We start from the raw sequence: 23,412 nt of genomic DNA, 5'->3' as shown, positions 1-23,412 counted from the left end.
ATCTCCATCAGAATGGATTGGTTGGATCTCCTTGCAGTCCAAGGGACTCTCGAGAGTCTTCTCCAACACCACAGTTCAAAAGCATCAATTCTTTGGTGCTTAGCCTTCTTCACAGTCCAACTCTCCATACATGACCATAGGAAAAACCATAGCCTTGACTAGACGGACCTTAGTCAGCAAAGCAATGTCTCTGCGTTTGAATATGCCGTCTAGGTTGGTCATAACTTTTCTTCCAAGGAGTAAGCTTCTTTTAATTTCATGCCTGCAATCACCATCTGCAGTATTTTGGAGCCCCCCCCCAGAATAAAGTCTGACACTGTTTCCACTGTTTCCCCATCTATTTCCCATGAAGTGATGGGACCGGATGCCATGATTTTCATTTTCTGAATGTTGAGCTTTAAGCCAACCTTTTCACTCTCCTCTTTCACTTTCTTCACGAGGCTCTTTAGTTCCTCTTCACTTTCTGCCATAAGGGTGGTGTCATCTGCATATCTGAGGTTATTGATATTTCTCCAGCAATCTTGATTCCAGCTTGTGTTTCTTCCCGTCCAGCGTTTCTCATGATGTACTCTGCATATAAGTTAAATAAGCAGGGTGACAATATACAGCCTTGATGTACTCCTTTTCCTATTTGGAACCAGTCTGTTGTTCCATGTCCAGTTCTAACTGTTGCTTCCTGACCTGCATACAGATTTCTGAAGAGGCAGGTCAGGTGGTCTGGTATTCCCATCTCTTTCAGAATTTTCCACAGTTTATTGTGACCGACACTGTCAAAGGCTTTGGCATAGTCAATGAAGCAGAAATAGATGGCGCCGAAGCAGGACCCGAAGCCTAAATTCCAGGAGGGTGAGAGAGTGCTGTGCTTTCATGGGCCTCTTCTTTATGAAGCAAAGTGTGTAAAAGTTGCCATAAAGGATAAACAAGTCAAATACTTCATCCATTACAGTGGTTGGAATAAAAATTGGGATGAATGGGTTCCAGAAAGCAGAGTACTCAAGTATGTGGATACCAATTTGCAGAAACAAAGATAACTTCAAAAAGCCAATCAGGAGCAATATGCAGAGGGGAAGATGCGAGGGGCTGCCCCTGGAAAGAAGACTGCTGGGCTGCAGCAGAAAAATGTTGAAGTGAAGACAAAAAACAACAAACAGAAGACACCTGGAAATGGAGATGGTGGCAGCACCAGTGAGGCACCTCAGCCTCCTCGCAAGAAAAGGGCTCAAATAGATCCTACTGTTGAAAATGAAGAAACTTCCCGTTACCCCACCCTAATATTGTCCTCTTCCCTACCATTGGTAACCACTAGTTTGTTCTCTTTGGAGAAGGAAATGGCAACCCACTCCAGTGTTCTTGCCTGGAGAATCCCAGGGATGGGGGAGCCTGGTGGGCTGCCGTCTGTGGGGTCACACAGAGTCGGACACGACTGAAGTGACTTAGCAGCAGCAGCAGCGGTTTGTTCTCTATATCTGTGAGCATGTATCTTCACAAATTACTGTTGTTGTTGTTGTCTTTTTAGATATATACTCAAGTATGGAATTTCTGGGTCACATGGTAGTCCTGGACTTCCCTGGTGGCTCAAATGGTAAAGAATCTGCCTGCAGTGAGGGAGACCTGGGTTCGATCCCTGGGTCAGGAAGTTCCCCTGGAGAAGGAAATGGCAACCCACTCCAGTATTCTTGCCTGGAGAATTCCATGGACAGAGGAGCCTGGTGGGCTACAGTCCACGGGGTTGCAAAGAGTCAGACATGACTGAGCAGCTAACATACATGGTAGTTCTGTTTTTTGTTTTTTTGAGAGATCTCCATACTGTTTTCCACAGTGGCTGCACCAATTTTTATTCCCACCAACAGTGTACAAGGGTTCCCTTTCTCCACATCCTGGCCATCATTTGTTACTTGTGTTCTTTTTGATGATAGAATAGCCATGTTGAGCATCTTTTCATGTGCCTTTTGGCCATCTATATGTCTTCTTTGGAAAAATGGCTGTTCATTTCTTCTGCCCATTTAAAAATCTGGTTTGAACTGAATTTTTAAAAAATAGCTAGCAGTTTTGTTTGCTTTTTATGCCTTGATCATATCAGATGTTTATATTTCCTAGAACTGTATTACTATGGCTGCTATTTTTCAGTTATTTTGACCACTATAAAAGAACCTTTTAAAAAGAGTCTTAAAAAATTTTTTTAAACCTATTTATATTGTTATGTGTTCTTGCTACTTAATGTTTATTTTTTAGCAATAACATATTAACAATAATAAAATCTATATGGTTTTCTTTTAAAATATGTACAGTTTGAAAGTTGATCATGGATTTTATGTACACAAGGCGTGTGACAGTTTATCAATTGTCTGATAAAATTATTGGCTTGTATTTTTGATGCCATATGACTATAAGGAGAAATGTTAAAAGACGGAATTAGTGATGCACATGGGCCTTCATGTGGCAGTTTTCACCTTTTTAGCTTCACCTCTTTTTCTTACCACCTAAACTTTAGGCACAAGGAGCTATTTGTAGTTTCCCAAAGTTGCTATTAAGTGTTAATATAGCAGTGGAAACAGCAATTTAAATCTCAAGTCTGCCATATACAGCTTGTGTTATCTTGGGCAAGTAAGTATCCTCTCTAAATCTCAGCTTCCTCATTATAAACTGGGGATAAAATAGGACCTCTGGTCTTAACTGCACACAGTGAATGTTAAATGATTATGTGAGCTGTTATTATTGTTGGTGTTCCTCCTCTTTTTCCGATGGTTATTGTTCTGACTGAAGCTTATCCTCTCAGTCCTCCTCTCATATCAGACTGGTAAGCCATTCTCTCAAATTCCAATGTGATGATGATGATAATAAAAGGACAGGTTATCATCTATGGGTTTTAACTGTCACTTCTCTCTACATCCTTCCACATGTGGCATTTGTGATCTAGTCCATTTTCCTCTAATGGGTTAAGCTCTATCTTCTCTTTCCCTAATGGTCTGGAAAACTGTTTGTTCCATTTTTTTTCTGGCTGACTTCTTTCCTCTGGTCTCAGCGGAAGTGCCATGCTCTCAGAAAGTAAGACTGTTGCAATACTCACTTTTTACCAGTCTTCTTTCATTTCCATCTTCCCATCATCTCTGTTGCTGTTTTTAGAGCGTTCAGGAATTTCTTTCCCCCACATTTATCACAATTGTGATTAGTTATTTCTGTAATTACTGTTTAAGGTTTGTATCTTTAGTAGAAGATCATTTCTGTGAGAACTTGCAGAGACTGTGTATTGAATTCACATCTGTGTTCTTAGTGCCTGCCACAGTGCTCAACACAAGAGTAGTTGTTTACTAAACATTTGCTGAATTAAGAAATATCCTATTTCCATCACTCAGCTACCTAATGAGTTAACAACTCACTCAGCAATGTTAGTACTGAAGTTTGTGCACAAATTTTAAATTTTACTTGTTACATACTATTATTGTATTCTTTATACTTTTCCCCTGTTCATGTTGTAAGTTTCTGAAGGGTGCCATTTGTGTTATATACATCTTTTTATTCCAAAGCCTAACAGACTACTTGGCAGTGGAAATTTTATTGTTCAGTGAATGTTCATCAATGAAAATATGTTTTTAAAGTATGATTAAGAATGGAAAGTTTTACAGATACAAGAATTCAAACTGAAATCACCAACAAATGCTATCAGTTTAAGTTATATGCTAAGTGTGAGGCAATATATATGATACATATTTATATGAAATAGGGTAATATGGAAAATATGTAAATTCATGTGTTAATATTATGTGTCTAAAAAACACATTATCAGCTGATGGTGAACATTTGAATGGTAATTTTAATTGGGCCTTCTAGTCTGATATTCTTTTTTTTTAATTCTTTTTTTCTATAAAGTTTAGAAAATTTGTCTTGCTATTTTAATATTAGATATTATATGTGAGCATTTTTTCTCATTTCATTAAATTTTTTTACAACATGATTTTAATAGGAACATAATTTTTTTCCTATAAATTGACTATAATTTTTCAATAATGATTCTATTGATATTTCTGTAAGTAACTTTCCAGCATTATACATATTACAGAAGTTTTGCATTCATACCTACTTTTTCCCTTAGAATTTTAAAAGTAGAATTACTGGGTTAAATGGTGTGAGGATTTGTAGACCTGTTGATGTTACCAAAATGTTGCTTATCGCCCTCCAAAAATATTGTACATTTTAAATTTTCTAACAATAATGAGAGTGTGAATTTCAGCCTACCTGCTCCTGTATTGCATATTGTAATTAAGGAAATATTGTATTTAAATATTGTAATTAAGGAAAAAGAAACAATGTTGTCTGTATGAGGCCCCCTAAAAAGTAATAACTTGATCTTATTTGCTTACTAGTGAAGCTTTATATGTTTCATGTTTCTTGGCCATTTTTATTTTTTCTATACATTGTTTTCTTTGCTCACTTTTTCATTAGTTTGTTCCTGCTTATCAAACTCTTTAATATCCTAATTTTCATTAAATGATTTCTTTATTGAAGACTTTTTAAATAGAAAAAGCCTGTACATTTTAATAATTAGATGTATTTAATTAGTAGTTTAATTTCAGTTCTCACATAGTATATAACCTATTTCATTTTTATAAGTAGTAGTAAGTAATGTATGAAACTGTTTTCTTTTTATTATTATTATTTTTAATTTTATTTTATTTTTTCACTCTACAATATTGTATTGGTTTTGCCATACATCAACATGAATCTGCCACGTGTTCCCAATCCTGAACCCCCCTCCCACCTCCCTCCCTTTACCATCCCTTTGGGTTGTATGAAATTTTTAAAAGAACATTTATTTTGTAAACTAGGAGCCTTTTGTGGCAGATGAGTATATTGAACGTCTTGTGTGGAGAACCCCTGGAGGAGGCTCTAGAGGGGGACCTGAAGCTTTTGATCCTAAAAGGTGAAGTAAAATTGTTTTTTCATAGACCCAATCTAGTACAAGTTTGTGTCTGGAACAGAGGTGACTGTTGGAATTCCTTTCAATATTCCTGAAAGGGAGTTAACAACTGGACAATAAAAGGAAGAAGCATTAGAAGCTCGAGATTTTTTTTTTTTTCCTTTTATGTTTCTTTTATTTTAAAGAAGGACTTTAAGTGACACGGGGAAAGGGATTTTATTGCATTATGAGAATTTAATCTTTTCTCCAATTAATAATAAATTAGAAATTATTGGTTATACCTCTAAAATAAAACATGTTGAGTATGCCATTTTAAGTATTGTTGTAAATTGGGGGAACAAAACTCACCATACCCTGGAATGCACAGTATTATGTTTATATAGTACATTTTACCCTTTTGACTATTTCTGTAAAATTGGTTTCATTTCTGGGGGTTAATCTGGAGATTCCCTATGAGGTTTTCATTTATATCAGAGATAATCCCTAACATGATGCTAGAGAGAAAATTAACATGTTCATCCCTACCTCAAGGAATGCTCACTAATGCTTTATTTACAATTAAAAGTGAATTGATCAGTTCCTAGTGATCAGTTATAGATGGATTGATACATATTCTAATTTTCTTTTGTTAGATTATTAGAAGAATTTGTAAATCATATTCAGGAGCTCCAGATAATGGATGAAAGGATTCAAAGGAAAGTAGAGAAACTAGAGCAACAGTGTCAGAAAGAAGCTAAGGAATTTGCCAGGAAGGTACAAGAACTCCAGAAAAGCAATCAGGTAAACTGTTAATTGAATAATGAATATACAGACTTTAATATGTTTATATCCTTTCAGTTTTAAGTTTTTTAAAAAAAAGTCTAGTCAAATAGTAATTGTTGAGGTTTCATAATACTGCTCCCATCTCATGTCATAAAATGTTTATGAATTGTTACCAGGCACTCTTGGTGTACTTGTTTGCTACTGAGTGATGGTTTGGGGTCAAAGTACTCCTTTCTTAGGATGAGATGGTATTCAGTACAATGTGGTCCTTGCTTCCTCTCTTAACAATTCAAATTTTTAAGAATGATACCTCAGCAGACCTATATTTTTAGGGGGTCGCACAGAGTTGGACACGACTGAAGCGACTTAGCAGCAGCAGCAGCATGACTAGCTTGGATATTTAGGTATTTATTTGCATTCTCATTTAATCATAAAGCGAAATAATAATACCAGACCACCTATTGCCTGGATCAGATTTTTCCCTAGAGGAAACCTGGTCTGGGAAGTTTCACAGAAGTCATGAGGCAGATACCCTAATGAGAATGCTGGTGTAACTGGGAAAAGCAGATGCAGAACTCTTCCTCAGTCCATTTTGGAGTAAAACTAGACCATTAGGGTGACTCTGGGGTACATAGGCCAAGCTTCTTAGCCATTCTTACTTCTTAGGCCCTAGACTTAATCAGGAAACTCTGAACCTCTTTCACATCCTGAGCCTGATGTGGAACTTGACTGACCTTTAGTTAGAAGTGTAGTTAGAAGAGCATGTTTAGCATTGCTGCCTTGTAGGGGTTGTTTGTTCTCTAGTATTAGGGATTAGCAAGCTGATTTCTACTCAGTTTTCATATGTTTAGATTCCTTCACTTAAGCCTGTATAACTGTTAGAAAATATTTAATAAAGTCAGTAATTTACATAAGATAATGTATTTTTAAGTAGTTAAAGTAATAGATTCAAAATACTTCTAATGCAAAGTCCCCTTGGTAATAACAATAGTATTAATAGTTAATCTGGGTTCTCTGATTGTATTTTATGTTTGTGCATGTTTCTCCTAGGTTGCCTTCCAACATTTCCAAGAACTAGATGAGCACATCAGCTATGTAGCAACCAAAGTCTGTCACCTTGGAGACCAGTTGGAGGGGGTAAACACACCCAGACAACGGGCAGTAGAGGCTCAGAAGTTGATGAAATACTTCAATGAGTTTCTAGATGGAGAACTGAAATCTGATGTTTTTACAAATTCTGAAAAGGTAAGCACTGTCAGAAGAATAAAAGCATGTAATAACATTACTAACAATGCTCTAATTATGAACTAAATTGCTGCTTTCCAGAGTCAGACTTCAAATCACTGAGTAGCTGACTTAATAAAAGTCTTTATTTTGAAAAAGACACTTGCCAACAAAATTTACATTCAAATTTTCAGTTGGATTGCCTGGCATTTTGTTTATGAAATGTGTGTGGCTTAGAAATACTGAGTTAACTACGTTAATAAGTATTTCTTTTTCATAATTGACTTTTAATATTAAAAGAATTTAATAGTCATATTCCCCTGGGTGAGGGGGTGGTGTGACCCTAAATCATTTACAAACTGAAGTATATTTCTGTGCAAGAAATTCAGAGCTTCTAGTTTTTGTTACTTGAATAAAGTTCTTTTATAAAAGTTAAAGCATAGTTCGGATCAAAAAGAATTGAAAAATCTGAATTAATTATTCATGTTAATCTTTTTCATAGCACTAGTCACTTAATCCTCGTCTAAGGTTGTATGGTATTGGTTACTCTACAATCTTGGGAGAAGGTTATTCAGCTCATTTTCTTCCCCTTGGGGGGGGAAAAAAATTGAGAGTGCATGAAAAAATAAGAATTATGAATAGTATATGCACATAGTAATAACATTGTCTATTAATATGTTAAATACAGTCTTCCAGACTATTTTCCAGGTTTACTCCATGGGATATCTCAGGTAGTGGAATGTTAAAAGCTAAGTTGTATTGAAGTTCACTTTGAATTAAGCAACACATTGTTTTGTGAGCAGGAAATATATAGGTTTATAGAGTTTATAGTTTTTAGAGATCTTTGAAAAAAATGCTTATATGTGTGGAGAAAATTCCTCTATAGAAAAGACAGTATTTTAAATAATGAGTTCCAGGAATTATATTTATAATATAAAGTAGAGCTGATAAGATTAATATCAAGAACATAATCATACCTAAACACTTGTAAAACACTGGCAATATCTAACTTTTATACATTCATGTGATTCTCACACACACACACATAACACATAGGGCTTGAACACCAAACTGTTTTTCAGGGTACAGTTTTGTTTTGTTTGAATGTTTTTGTTTTGTTTCCTACATGAAACATATATATTTCTAATGTATTATAAAAGTATATATTAGTACTTATATATATATTTTAATTGTTTTATATATATATATAAAATTGTATGTAATTCAAGTCTTATAGCTTGGGTTTCCTTGGATTATACCTGTTGGATTGTAGAGTATATTTATGCTTTGTTATAAACAAAATGCAGATATTTTACCCAGTGTGAGTAGGTCTGTTTATTTCATGCAGCTCAAGGCAGCCATTTAGAATCTAGAGAAAAGTAAATATTTTAAAATGGACTGATTACACGTGTGTGTGTGTGTGTGCGCGCGTGCGTGTGTGTGTGTGTGTGTGTGTGTGTGTGTGTTCAGTTGTATCCTACTCTTCCGCTATGGACTGTAGCCCACCAGACTCCTCTGTCCATGGGATTTTGGAGATAAGAATGCTGGAATGGGTTGCCTTTTCCTTCTCCAGGCAATCTTCCCACCCCAAGAATCAAATCTACATCTCTTGCATTTCCTGCATGGGCAGGCAGATTCTTTACCACTAGTGCCACTTATACGTTTCTTAAATGAAAGAGGATGATTTTACTATTTATTGCAGAGTATTGTTTCTTTGTATGGAAGATCTTGTGGGGCACAAGTTGAAAGTAGTTAAGTGTAGAATGTTTCAATCACTCACACATCCATCTTTTTATTTTTTTCATCTCTAAATAACATCACTGAGGATTTAGTACTCTCCATATCGTGCTAAGGGTTAATCACTCAGTCATGTCTGACTCTTTGTGATCCCAGGTACTGTAGCCCACCAGCCTCCTCTGTCCATTAAATTTTCCTGGCAAGAATACTGAACTGGGCAACCATTCCCTTCTCCAAGGAATTTTCCCCGCCCAGGGATCAAACTCAGGTCTTATGCATTGCTGGCAGATTCTTTACTGTCTGAGCCACTGAAACTATGCAAAATCAAATAATGTTGGCCCTGGTTTTCAAGAAATTTACTTTCAGCTGAATTCGATGATGAATATTGTGGCATTCTAGAAAGACATCAAAAGTTCAGGCTTGTTATACATACATACTAGGTTACAAATAAGTAGATCCTTAAAACTTGATATAATAGTGATGATGTTGATAGTGATTGCACATGTATTTTAACCTGATTTGTATTGCTTATAATGTTTTATATAATGAAATTATCTTCTTTACATTATCTCTTTACACTTTAAACATTTTAATTATTCTCAAGTATTTGTGTAGTTCATGATGTTACTATTGTCTCTTAATTTTTAAGATTCTTAATGAAAGATGAGCAAATCTTCATATCCTTTCTACCTCATTCACTTGGTTACTAGCTGTCTAATTTTTGAGGAGTAAGTACAGACTTACCAGTGTTTAAGCTAAGTCCTCTTATTTTCTTTCCTTTGCGTCACTCTCTCCCATATCTCATTTTCTTTCATCTTGTTTCTTTTTTTCTTATACGTTAGTCCTCTTTTCACAATTGTCTTGTTTTTCTCTCATGTCTCCCATAGATTTTGGGTTACCGTTGAGTCATTATTTTTGGCCTGGTACTGTCACAGTTAACTACACTTAGGAACCTCATCTGTGGTACTAGATTGCTAATTATTAGGTAAACTTCTGGCTGTTTCAGTTTCTGCACTGTGTACCAGCCATCTTCCCAGTGGAAAGAGAAGGAAAATCACCCATGTCGTTGTGTGATTGTGGAAGGAACTAGAATGGGAAAAGATAACACATCTTAGTCCTTTTTCTTTCTGCTCCATAGTCATTTTTGCTGTTTTTTTTTTAATCTTTGCTTTTCAGAATCTTCTAATTTTTTTCTCTGGGGGGGAAAAAAACATTTTATGTCCATAGTGTATATTCCCTCTTACCTCCATCTTTACAAAGTATGTTAGTTGTTTTTCTTCTTAGAATCATAACTTAATGTTCTGCATGTAGATAATGCCTGGTGGCCTTGATTATCTTTATCATGTTAGCATTGGGTGGTCTGTCACCTCACGCTGACATCAGTAGCAGATGTAAGCAGGTTATTAGATTGTGGTTTTGAAAACTTCCATGCCTAGAGTATATTTTAACTGACAGATGACTTTAAGAACTACTTGTGCTTGAAATAGTTTTTGTAAAATAATTTGGTAATTCAATAAAATAATATGTTATTTACTCTGCTGTACTTCTTCCTATATTAAGTGAAGTTTGTAAACACTGCATAAGGGGGACTTATATCTCTTAACAAGAACAAACTCCTGATGGAAACATAAAGCATGTACCTGGCAGGTTCCTTCTGAAGGGAGTATTGGTAAGGAGAAAATGGTGGACCTTGCTAGTACCACTAAATGGCATGTTGAAAAGTGGTCTTGCAGTGTTAATCTATGCTCATGTGCAGCAGAATTAGACTGAGCATCCGGTAACTGAAAATGGCAGTGACATGCTGACTAGGAGATAAGTAGCTGAAGCAGAAATGCTGTCTATATTCACTCTTGTTTGGCATCAGCAGTGTCATTTGGCCCTGCTCTTGTTTTCCACTGTTGTTTGCCAGACTTCACATGAGTACTCAGAAAGTTCTGTTTGAAGGTTCTCAGCGCTTCTGTCAACATTTGTAGGAGTCTCTTTCTTTTTTTCCTTTTTTTTCTTAGTGTTAAAGAAAGTGAATGATAAAATCAGTTACTAAAGGTGTGCCAAAATTAAACTCAATGCTTATTTGAAGTTTGTTTTCAAAAGTTAGCGTATATAACTCTCTGTACATTAGTATGAATAAGCACAAATTTCTGCATTTAAAAAATTTTAGACTCCTTGTCTAAATCCTTTAGTTACACAGCTTGAATAAGTACAAACATTTTTGTATCATATTCTATTCAGAAGAGTTCATGTTAACAAGTTTTAAAACTTGATATGTTTATTAAATGATAAGCATTTTGTTATTTTCTTCACCTACAGTGGGATATATGCACCAGTATGGTCTGAATTATTTCATAAATCTTGTTTCTCTGTTCATAAACTCAGAAGATACTTAAACTTGCTTTCGGCAGTCAATTATTTGAAATTTTTTAGAGTAGACTTGAACTGCAGGTTTCATTGGGAAGGGATTGTGGCATTATAAAATCACAAGATTTCAATACCATAATGACAAATGTTTATGTTTCAATGACTCATTATTGGTGATACCCCAGATGTATTCCTCTTGCTCACAAGATTTTATTGTGTATTTTAAAAGAAAATTGTTTGGGTGAGAGTCTGTGGACGTACATATGAGAATATTACTATTTTTAAATACAAAATTATTTTTTGATATGTATAAAGTTTTTTTTTAACTATTGCTTTTATTTTTTAATAGATAAAGGAGGCAGCAGACATCATTCAGAAGTTGCACCTAATCGCCCAAGAGTTACCTTTTGATAGGCAAGTTTATTTCTCAAGAGTTAATTTGGCTTTATAGTGTATAATGTATGGAATAAAATTGTAGTTTTACCTGTATTAGTTTACTCATTAATTCAACAAGAACTTACTGAGGACTGCCTTTAAAAGATACAGTATGCAATAATTGATTGAAAAATATGGTCTCTTAGCAACTAAATTTAATGATGTATGTTGAAATAATCTCAATCCTTTTTCTTTTGAAAAAAAATTGATGGAGAATTTTGAGATTGACGAGTAACATTTTGAATTTTCTGTTTTTTTTTTTTTTTTGACTTTGATAACAGTGTAGAAGGGCAGAGAAAGATTAAACATGGTTTCTTGAGCTGCTTTTTCCTCTAGATGAGAGTTCTTAAGCTTTTGGGAGTCTTGGACACCTCTGCAAAGCTGGTAAAAGCTATGAAATTGCCTTTTAAAAGTTCAGATAAACAGACTGTTGTATACAATTTCTTGGAGTTTTAGACCATTTAACCTGTCTGAAGGCTCCTTCCTAGGGACCTTAAAGTTACGAAGTCCTGTTTTAGATGCCAGGCCTTAGGACCATTGCTAAGTCAGGTATTAATGGTTTCATCCTTAAAGAGGCTTCACTGAGAAGAAAATTCTTTCATGATTTCCTTTAGTCCATGGAATGTCAGACTCTTTAATTAAATTTTATTAATAGTGGTTCTCCCATTTAAATATCTGGAAAAACATATCTTCTCTTAAAATAGATAATGTATCTTATTCCTTTTGTGGTACTTGAAGATCCTCGGTTACAAGTAGAATGTAAATGTATTACTGTACTTAAAGTTTGCCCACTATGTCCCAATATTCCCTACCCATAAATATATTTTATTTTACTTTGAACTTTGTGTCGTCATAAAAAGTTAACAGTAATAATCATTTAGCTATTATTGATACTCTTAGGCTTGTCCAACATTATAAGCAATGATTTTTAATGTCACCCACAAAAAAGCTTTTATTTCAGAGTTAAACTTAAATGGATAAAATGTATGGCTCACAATGGGTACATGATCATTTTCTTCCACCCATACAAACATCAGATATATATACTCATCTTCTCCCACTTCTCAGTTACATACTTCTCTTATATTTTGTTTTAACCTCTCTCCCAAGCCTTAGAATTGAATTTACATCCTAATCAAATTTATTTTTCTCACAGAGATCAATATAACCTAACATGTATTCTGTACTCTGTGATCCACCATAACTTTGATATATCAATTATGTTATCTGTGTGCTCAGTTGCTAAGTCATGTTTGACTCTTTGTGACTCCGAGGACTATAGCCCACCAGGCTCCTCTGTCCATGGGATTTCCTAGGCACAAATACTGGAGCGAGTTACCATTTTCATCTCCAGGGGATTTTATCAACCCAGGATTCATTCAAACCCACGTCTCCTGCTTGACAGGCAGATTCTTTACCGCAATGAGCCACCTGGGAAGCCCATATCAATTTTGTATAGCTCTTTGAATTATTACCCTCTTTAGCTATCTTTGGCATCTTTTTTGCCATCCCCTCACCTATCACTTTAATTATGTGAGATCTTTCAGCATTAATTTTCCATGTTGTGCATTCCCCTTTGATATTTACGATTTGAATAAGTTCTAGTGTATTTTAATTGATACTTTAATTTCTGAATTTGCAGAGGTTGAATGCTAGGCACATGCAGGGTCCTTTTTATGGCTTCTATTTTATTTTTCCAGTTTTAAAATAACTCATTTATATATCAGTTCAGTTCAGTCGCTCAGTCGTGTCCGACTCTTTGCGACCCCATGAATCACAGCACACCAGGCCTCCCTGTCCATCACCAACTCCCGGAGTTCACTCAAACTCATGTCCATTGAGTCGGTGATGCCATCCAGCCATCTCATCCTCTTTTGTCCCCTTCTCCTCCTGCCCCCAATCCCTCCCAGCATCAGGGTCTTTTCCAATGAGTCAACTCTTCACATGAGGTGGCCAAAATATTGGAGTTTCAGCTTCAGCATCATTTATATATACTTACTGTTTATTTTCTTTTAAGTGACAATAATGAAACTTCATATGAGGAAATCCTAACAGAAGGGAAAAGAGACAAATATCAAGTGAATTTAAAATGCCAATGAATATGAGTAGGGTCAATAACTCAGTTGTTGGGACTGGCTCAGTTAATTAGTGTTCAGAATTCCTCCCTCTTTAGAAGGGATTTGGTTATTCAGTGTGAATTTTCTCAGTGAGAACTAGATACTCCATCTGAATTGCCTGGTTTCAGTTTGTTAAATGGCATGCTTCCTGTCAGTACTCTCTGCCCTCTGGCCTTGTCTTTGCCCTCCTTCCTTGGTCACACCCTCCCTCTCATCTCCCTTCCTCCCTCCTCTCCCTCCCTTCCTTTATGAAGACATTTAGTGTGGAGAGTTTCTATGTATCCTCATTCTCCCTTTTATTAATATCTTACATTACTATGTACATTTGTCGCAAATAATGAACTTCATCATTGGTTTTTATCTTTCAGATTTTCAGAAGTTAAATCTAAAATTGCAAGTAAGTGGGGTTCTATTTATTTAATTGTTTCGGATAGGTGATCAAACTACTTTTATAAAAGAAAGAAAATCGTAAAAGAAGAGAGTGGGAACAATGTCATCCTCCGACCCCATCCGTGAAATTTGATTCCTCTTCCTTGAAACAGCTATTAAATATTATCTGTTTCTTGTGTATTCTTCCATGGTATTCTATGGATATCTTGATATAAGCATAGAACATAAATCATGTATATAATATGTAGAATTTTTTTCTATGGTCCCCATGTATTTTAAAATTGGTGGCATCCTATACAAATAGCTTGGTACCTTGTGTTTTTAACAACGTATCTTAGACATTGTTTTTGTATCCATACATACGTGTCTCTCTCTCTTTTTTTTTCTTTTTTTTTTAAAAAAAAGCTCATATGACCATTTCAGTACCTATTTAACTCTGTACATGGTAGTTTGAAACTTGTTCTTTAGATTGTATTTTAGGCAGATCATTCCAGATTTCTTTAATAGCCACTATATTTCTAGGCTCTAAGTCACTATTCAGGAACTCACTAAAGTTCAAAAATCACCTGTTTTGCCAAAAGTATATGGTAATAGCCCCAAGAATGTAGTGAATCAAATACCACATGTTGTCTTATAATCTGGTATTGAATCTGCCTTTGTTCATGGTAAAGGCATTTGAACTCTAGTAAAGAGTTTGATAGTTCTCTTTACTCTTTCTCTAAAGTCAGGTTTAAGACTTTTCCTATCTCTTGCTTTCAGAAATGACATCCAGTTTTTTCCCATAGTCGTAAATGGAAGTCAGACTATAGGAGCTGATCTGTTTTGCCAGTTGGGAAGATTTTTTTGTGTGTGTTGAAAATATAGATTTATATGCCTTAGTATATTAAGAGTTTTGATCCACTACCTATAATCTCATGGTTTTTACAATTCTTTTAAAAGAAAGCTAGACTCATAATCATTATATTTATAAAGAAACCATATACTTACAAATAACCTGTGTACTTTGTTTCATTGTAGCTAAATGACTTTCTATTTTTAGGTAAATACCATGATTTAGAATGCCAGTTGATTCAGGAGTTTACTGGTGCTCAAAGAAGAGGTGAAATCTCCAGAATGAGAGAAGTAGCAGCTGTTTTACTTCATTTTAAGGTATTTTACTTCATTTACTTCATTTTAAGGTATAGAAAGGTATTTAAGGTATTTACTTCATTTTAAGGTATAGAAAAAATTTAAAGTGCAGATTAGTCTTAAAGAATGTAGAGATGATGTGAATTCTGTATGTTGTTTTGTCACTAAGTTGTGATTCTTCGTGACCCCTTGGACTGTAACTCACCAGGCTCCTCTATCCATGGAATTTCCCAGGCCAAGAATATTAGAGTGGGTTGCTGTTTCTCTGGAGGATCTTCCCCACCCAGGGATTGAACCCATGTCTCCTGCATTGGCAAGCAGATTTTTACCACTGAGCCACCGTGGTGTATTACAGTCTGTGATTTTGCCCTGTTGCTTTAGTGTATCACAGTGTTAACTTTAATTGTTTGGAATAATTTGAATGTATATTTTTTATGTTTCTCCAGAAATGATATTAAATCCTAGGTCTTAAGGATCTTATATTCAGTACTATTATATTAATACTATTAATAATAAACTATCACTGAATTTTTATATAGTTTGATGTAGAAAATTGTTTCCCTTCTGGCTGTTTATTGTTTTTTTTAGTCAAACATTTTATGAAATAATTCAAAAGCAAGAAGACTTGACCTTAAGTGTCCATTGGAATAGAGAAACCAGAGAGTAGCTGTTACTGCTGACCATTTATTGAGGCATAGAGATAGCTTTATTATATATAATACCTCTTGTATTGACATTGTTATTGTTGTTATAACTTAACCAAAACAGTGATGTGTATTTCTCTCTTCTTCTTAGGGTTATTCTCATTGTGTTGATGTTTATATAAAGCAGTGCCAGGAGGTAACATAACAGTACACTTCATTTGATTTTATTTTATGCTAATTTGTGTTTTAAAAAGCATTTAAATTATATATTCATTATATAAAATTCTCTGCTCTTTAGGGTGCTTACTTGAGAAACGATATATTTGAAGATGCAGCAATACTCTGTCAACGGGTAAACAAACAAGTTGGAGATATCTTTAGTAATCCAGAAACAGTACTGGCTAAACTTATTCAAAATGTATTTGAAATCAAACTACAGGTAATTTTAAACAGTGACTAAGTAGTTCTTAAGACAATATGTGTTTTTTTCCCTCTGTTTTAAAAGTTTTTAAAAATTGAGTTTATTTGTGTAATATACTTAGGAACAGCAATTCACTTATTAAGTATAGGGGAAAGGAGAGACAGTGTCAAGCTTTAAAACAAAATGTTAAAAGGTGCCACTCACGGTCATCAGAGCATGTGTTAGAAATTACATGTGTATCAGTAGTAGTAGTAACAGGTGTGATAGATTAGCCTCAGATTTTAATATTCACTGGGCTCTCACCTTGACCAATCGATAGCATTTTGAAATGCTAAGAATGATACTTAGCATTGACATTGCTTACCTTATTTTACCTTAGTAAATTTGAACAAGATTACAAGATCTGTAAAATTTTTTATCATATGGCACTGACATGAAAAGAAAAAACTCTGAATGTTTCGTTTACAGCCTTTACTTCCATAGCTCTGTACTTTAAGGCAACATTTCCTAAACTGTTTACCAATGGATTCAGCAGTGTTAAATAAATGTCGTTTTAAAAACACGACTTTGAATATCCTTTAGAGGTACTAATATATATTGTGATCCTCTAGAAGTGGAAATGTAATGTACTGCCTTTCCCAGTTTTATAGTAAGGTCTGTTAGTGTCTCAAAGGACACTAGTGTTACTTAGACTGCAGTTTGGGAAATGCTGCTTTAAAGAATTGACCATATTGATATAGCTTCAAGTGTTGTTTTTTGGGATTTTTTTCTAAAGATAAGATATTTGAGATTCTTAATGCTTAATCCCAACACTGATATAAATGTACAAGTAAATACGAGAAGCAGTAAACTAAAAACCTGCTTTTAAATTTTTTTTATATTGGTCTATTTCCTATGCATTGCCTTTGCCACTGGATTTTAAGTCAGAACAGTTCAAGAATGTGGAGTAATTCTAGAGGAAAAAAATATTGACTGTATAATTTAATATTTATTTAATTAACAGAATGTTGACTTTTCTTTTTAGAGCTTTGTGAAAGACCAGTTACAAGAATGTTGGAAGTCTGATGCAGAGCAGTATCTCAAAAGTCTCTATGATTTATACACAAGGTATATTTTTAATTATTAGAAAATAGTAATATCTCACCTTTTCTTTTCTTCAAATAGAAAATTGGGAAGTATTCAGGTGTTTTTGAATAACAGTTTGTCAGATACCAATACAACTTTTAGCATTAAATACTTGGCTGTATAGACTAGTATTGTATAAGAGTATCTTTCTTAGGTTAACTATTAGATATTATGCTTTATGTTAATGAACTTTAATGAAGTATAAAACCTTGTTTAAACTAAGACTTCAGAATTATGTTTTTGATCTTAATTGTAAACTAGTTCATTATTTAATTTTTTTTTAAGAATGAGTAATAACTACATTTATTTTCATTAAAGCTTTAGAAGTTGAGAAAAGGAGTGACAAATTCTTAACAAATGACAGTTTCAGACTTAAGTCTGATGTGAAAATCTGTCTTGTGTTTTGTAAATGGCAGTGTTACACTTTGTAGAAGCTTCATGTGGAGTTGCTTTTCTTCATTGTGATTTTGAGAAGAGGGTTTTCAAAAGTAACTATAATCAGGAAGTCTGTTTCAACAGCAGCACTATTCTGAGTCTATCTTCAGCAGTGAGAAACAGAAAATTAGAGACAAGTCCAGAGAAGAGAATGAACAGAGGAAGTATTTTGACTTGGTACCATGTCATGAATGGCATACTTGAAGCCATTCTGCCATCGTTGCCATTTCTAGACTGGTTGGTTGCCTCAGTTTCCTCTTGCTGAGTTGTCTCTAGGAGTTTATGGCAGTTTTCAAAACTATCATATTATTTGTAATATACATTCCACTTAATATATTTATATAACCTTATATAGTTGCTCTCTGCATACTAAGTAACGTCCCAGGGTTTAAGAAATGGTGGTTTAACATAAGTTTTTCAAAAGTCACATTGTAAAAATATGTATTTCTTAATATTATTTCTATACCTAAAATATACATTTATCTTTTCCCCCTCTTTTCCGTGAAAAGAACCACAAATCTTTCCAGCAAGTTGATGGAGTTTAACTTAGGTACTGATAAACAGACTTTCTTGTCTAAGCTTATCAAGTCCATTTTCATTTCCTATTTGGAGAGCTACATTGAAATAGAGACTGGCTATTTGAAAAGCAGAAGTGCTATGATCCTACAGCGCTATTATGACTCAAAAAACCATCAAAAGAGATCCATTGGCACAGGAGGGTAAGAGTTTTTGTTAAATGTTATAGTTAAAACTAAAGATATTTAAAACATTTTTATATTTGGACAACTTGAGAAATATTGATAGTCATTAGAATTTTCTGTGAAGAATTATCAGTTTTTTTATACCATTCATCAAATCCTGTCTTTTGAGACACATGTTGAAATATTTTAACATTATTAAAATGTAAAACAGAATACCAGTGCCATAAGTCCTCCCATCCTCCCTCCTTTCCTTTTTTTAGATTAAGTTAATTATTCCAGGCTATTAATTAGGAAGTAAATTGTTTTATTGCTGCTGTTGCAGGTGTGCTTAAAAAGAACAAAAACCCCTGCAAATTGATACCCTGAGCTTTTTAAATGACTTGGGCATGAACTTGTTTAAGTAATACATTAAAACTTGAATTTACTCATATCCTAGAAGAAAATAAAATGATTTGCTATAAGAATTGGTGGCAGCTCAGTAATCTAGATCTTACCTATCTGGAATTTAGTTGATTCTAGGATGAATCAAAATGACTTTTGTGAACCATCAGAGTTGATGGTTCATATAATATTCATACAGCTAAATCAGCTTCTTATTTCCCAGCTTGTTACATATTAAATAATGATCATGGAGAGATTATAATTAGGAATAAGAAGTGACATCTGAAAGGCAGTAGCAAGTAAAAGAGAAAAGCTAAAAAACAACCATAAGAATTTTTTTTTAAAGTTCACAATCTGGAGCTATATATTCTATAAATAGGAACAAAAGTAATCTAGCCTTCTATAAATATAATAAATGTTCTTAATAACCCTCAGTCATTTAGAAAAGCTAAATTATGTTTAATAGTAATAAATGTACAATATGCTTAAGTAGTTAGTATATTTAAAAAGCTTTAAAATTTTAAAGTTTGTTTTAAGCAGGGCCATTTAATTATCTGAAATATTAGCTTACTTCGAAAAGCCTACTTCTTAAGGAAACCAAACAAGGAGTTTTTGGCTATTGAGTCTGAATTGTAGAGCTAAATATTGAGTCAGAATTGTAGACCTAAAAGAGACGTTAGAGATAATAACTGCAGATCTACTCACTTTTCATATGATAGTCTTCTATTTAGAGATTAATGCTTTCTTCACTTTACAGAATTACTTACTGAAATTAGAAGTTTTAGATCTCCTGCTATTGGTCCATTTTTCTTCTCTTTATTAGTTCATGTATACTAAGTTTGAGAGTACTTGAAATTGAAATCTATGTATAGTAGTCTTATTTTTTCATTTGTTTCTATTATGCACTAGTATTCAAGATCTGAAAGAGAGAATTAGACAACGTACCAACTTACCTCTGGGGCCAAGTATCGATACTCATGGAGAGACTTTCCTGTCCCAGGAAGTGGTGGTTAATCTTTTGCAAGAAACCAAACAAGCCTTTGAAAGATGTCATAGGGTAAGAATTGTACATTTATTTAATTTATATATAGCTGTGTATTTTAAGTTTTGCTTGTATAAACACTCTGCTCTCTGGTTATGAACATCTGTTTATCATAATAAAAAAGTAGGATTTTTGTTTAGGGAACAATTATTTTTCAATTGTTTAGAAGTATATTTTAATATGATTTTAAACAAAGATACCAAATTTTCTTCAGTGAGATATTAAATCAATATATGAAAGTGAGGGTTAGAACCAGATCATAAAGAAATACAGCACTAGGGAGAGAAGGATGTTTTAAGAACAGATATCAAAGGAAAGGAAAAACTGACTCCATTAAAAATTTAGAATGCCTTCAACAAACACACTTTAACAAAGTAAACAATTAAGCCAGGGTGTAAAAAGAAGGCTTTAACCAGTTTTACTAGCAGAAGATTTATAAAACAAATAATACTGGTTAGTAATTGTATAGCACATACTATGTTCCAGGCGCTATTCCAAGCACCTTAGGTATGCATTAACTCATTGTAACATTTCTGTGAAGTTGTTATCTCTTTTACAGAGGAAGAAACTGAGCTGGATGTTTCTTAAGTATGAAATTGATAGTTGAGGTAGTCATAATTTTTTATTTGTATGATGTATGTGGTCTATATATTTATATTGATAGATCAATATAGACTGTAAATAGAAATATAAAATGTAGGTTATCAATAAGAGATTTAGTCTCACTAGTGGGAAATGAAACTTAAGACAGGGAAAATACTAATTCTCAATAGGTTGGCAAAAATTTTGTTGATACTCTTGGTAAGTATGTGGAGCAATAGAAGTTCTTATACACTGCCTATGGAAATAGTAATCGATATACTTTGGAGAGTAATTTGTTAATTTCGTAGAGAATTTGTAGGTTCACAGGACATGTCTAACATCATAAGCTACATTGTTTGTCATGGTGAAAAATTAGAAGCAAACTAAGTGTGCTGTAGAAAGAATTGATAAAATGACATTGTTCGTATACGGGAAAGCTAATATACCAATTTAAATGACTAAACTAGAGTTACATGTATCAGCATGAGTAAATCTCAAAAATATAATGTTTAGTGGAAAGAGCAAGATGGGGAAAGATATATTCATTATACCACAATATAAAGTTTTAAAAAGTAAAAATATTTTGTTCAGGAGCATACACAACATGGGTGTGATAAACAGTTTCAGAGTAGTGGTTGTCTTGGGAGGAATACCTAAGGCACTTTATAATGTTGGACTGCCCCTGCCACCACAGACGAAAAAATCTGAAGTGCATTTGGAAAAGTGTTAAGATATGACACCTCAGGGTATGTGATGGCTGTATTTGATGCAGTAATAGCTCTACTCTTCTGAATACTGGAAATATGTTAAAATATTTCTATACCATCAGATCATCAAAAATCCAATGGATGGAGGAGCCGGGTAGGCTGCAGTCCATGGGGTCACTAAGAGTCGGACACGACTGCGCGACTTCACTTTCACTTTTCACTTTCATGTATTAGAGAAGGAAATGGCAACCCACTCCAGTGTTCTTGCCTGGAGAATCCCAGGGACGGGGGAGCCTGGTGGGCTGCCGTCTATGGGGTCGCACAGAGTCGGACACGACTGAAACGACTTAGCAGCAGCAGCAGTAGCAGCAGATCATCAAACCTGAAGCTGTCAACGTATTTATTGTTTTGAGTCAGTGTGTGCTTAATCACTTTAGTCGTGTCCAACTCTGTGCAACCCTGTGGGGTGTAGCCCACCAGGCTCCTCTGTCCAAGGGATTCTCTAGGCAAGAATACTGGAGTGGGTTGCCATGCCCTTCTCCAGGGGATCTTCCCAACCCAGGGATTGAAGCTAGGTCTCTTATATCTCTGGCATTGGCAGGCAAATTCTTTACCACTAGCGCCACCTGGGAAGCGCTTGAGTCACACTCAGTAACTAGATTAAATCATGACCTTCTCTCTGGATAAAGACAAAATTGAAAATCAGTTTAATTCATTGCAGTCTGATGTAACAAACATTATTTTGTGTTTACTTTGTACCACCTGCCATGTTAGGCATTAAGGTTATAAGTACAAAATATACACATTACTTTTGAATAGTGAGGAAAAGAGGTAGATATATAAAGAATTAGTGCAAGTAGATATACACTATGTATATAGTAACAGATTTCCTCTTCTTGGGCTCTAAAATCACTGCGGATGGTGACTGCAGCCATGAAATCAGAAGACAATTGCTTCTTGGCAGGAAAGCTGTGACAGACCTAGACTGTATATACTCTACTGACAAAGGTCCGTATAGTCAAGGCTGTGTTCTTCCGATTGGTCCATGTACCGTTGGGAGAGCTGGACTGTAAAGAAGGCAGAGCACCAAGAATTTATGCCTTCGAACTGTGGTGCTGGGGAAGACTCCAGGAATACCTTGGACAGCAAGGAGATCAAACCAGTCAGTCTTAAGGGAAATCAACCCTGAATGCTCTTTGGAAGGACTGATGCTAAAGCTAAAGCTCCAGTATTTTGGTCATCTGATGTAAACAGCTGACTTATTGGAAAAGTCCCTGTTACTGGAAAAGATTGAGGGCAAAAGGAAAAGAGAGCGTCAGAGGATGAAATGGCTGGATGGCATCACCGATGTGATGGACATGAACTTGGGCAAACTTCAGGAGATGGTGAGGGACAGGGAGGCCTGGCGTGCTGCAGTCCATGGGGTTGCAGAGTCAAACAGGACTGGGTGACTGAACAGCACAACAACAGATAGACACTGTTGAGACCTAAAGAGGAAGCAGCCAGCTCTGACTGGTTAAGGAATTGAGGATGAGTATTTTTCAGAGGAGATTTCAAAAAGGAGAGGACATTTGAGGTCTGGGTCTTGAAAGATAAATAGGGTATCTTCAAGATAATGGCAGGTGATTTCAGGAAAAGAGAATATTACATGCACAAAAACATATACAGAGAATAGTCATGCAGCATGAAATACTTGAACTGAAAAAGGATATGGGGAGAGTAATGAGACAGGAATTTGAAAATGTAGACAAAAACTCTTTATATACCATACTTAGAAATTTGGACTTGACCTTGTTAGATGTTGATGGAAATATTAAAGGATATAAAACAGGGCAGTGTAATGAGAAGATTGGGTGTATTTTTCTTTTTAAAAAAGCTTAGTAATGTCGAGATACAATTGACATTCAGTAGACTGCTTGCATTTGAACTGTACAGTTTGGTAACTTTGGTAAGTTATGTGTACATTTATGAAGCTATAGTACAACCAAAGTAATGAACAAGATCACCCCCCCCCGCAAAGTTTCCTTTTCTACTTGTAAATTCTCCTTTTCTCCTCCCTCTGCTTCTGTCCTCAGGCAACCATGACCTCCTTCACTGTAGATTAGTTGTCAAAAAGAAGTTGTCAAGACTCGGGACTGAGTCTTGAAAACTAAATAGGACTTTTCAAGAAGTTGATTAATTTTCTAGAATTTTTAATAAATGGGATTATAATATAATATATACATGTGTTTCTGGATTCTTTAACTCAGCATAAATGTTTTGAAATTCATTCATGTTGTGTGTATTAGTATTTTCTTTTATTGCTGAATAG

At 34.7% G+C, this 23,412-nt stretch overlaps 1 protein-coding gene across 1 annotated transcript in view; it reads left to right on the top strand.

Annotated features, from left to right (window-relative positions):
- Positions 1–1,070: 1,070 nt before the first annotated feature.
- EXOC5 (exocyst complex component 5) overlaps positions 1,071–23,412 on the top strand; it is a 37,436-nt gene continuing 15,094 nt past the window's right edge. The window contains exons 1-12 of the mRNA XM_052647371.1: positions 1,071–1,295; positions 4,824–4,918; positions 5,548–5,695; positions 6,728–6,922; positions 11,343–11,407; positions 13,914–13,942; positions 14,975–15,084; positions 15,859–15,903; positions 16,006–16,146; positions 17,153–17,235; positions 18,198–18,407; positions 19,680–19,827. Of these exons, the coding sequence (XP_052503331.1) occupies positions 1,071–1,295; positions 4,824–4,918; positions 5,548–5,695; positions 6,728–6,922; positions 11,343–11,407; positions 13,914–13,942; positions 14,975–15,084; positions 15,859–15,903; positions 16,006–16,146; positions 17,153–17,235; positions 18,198–18,407; positions 19,680–19,827 (1,494 nt within the window). The remainder of the gene's footprint in view (positions 1,296–4,823; positions 4,919–5,547; positions 5,696–6,727; positions 6,923–11,342; positions 11,408–13,913; positions 13,943–14,974; positions 15,085–15,858; positions 15,904–16,005; positions 16,147–17,152; positions 17,236–18,197; positions 18,408–19,679; positions 19,828–23,412) is intronic.

This window comes from Budorcas taxicolor, chromosome 10 (genome assembly GCF_023091745.1).
Source record: "Budorcas taxicolor isolate Tak-1 chromosome 10, Takin1.1, whole genome shotgun sequence".
Classification (NCBI taxonomy): Eukaryota; Metazoa; Chordata; class Mammalia; order Artiodactyla; family Bovidae; genus Budorcas; species Budorcas taxicolor.
The sequence above is the reverse complement of the archived record's forward strand: the minus strand, read 5'-3'. Positions and strand labels throughout refer to the sequence as shown.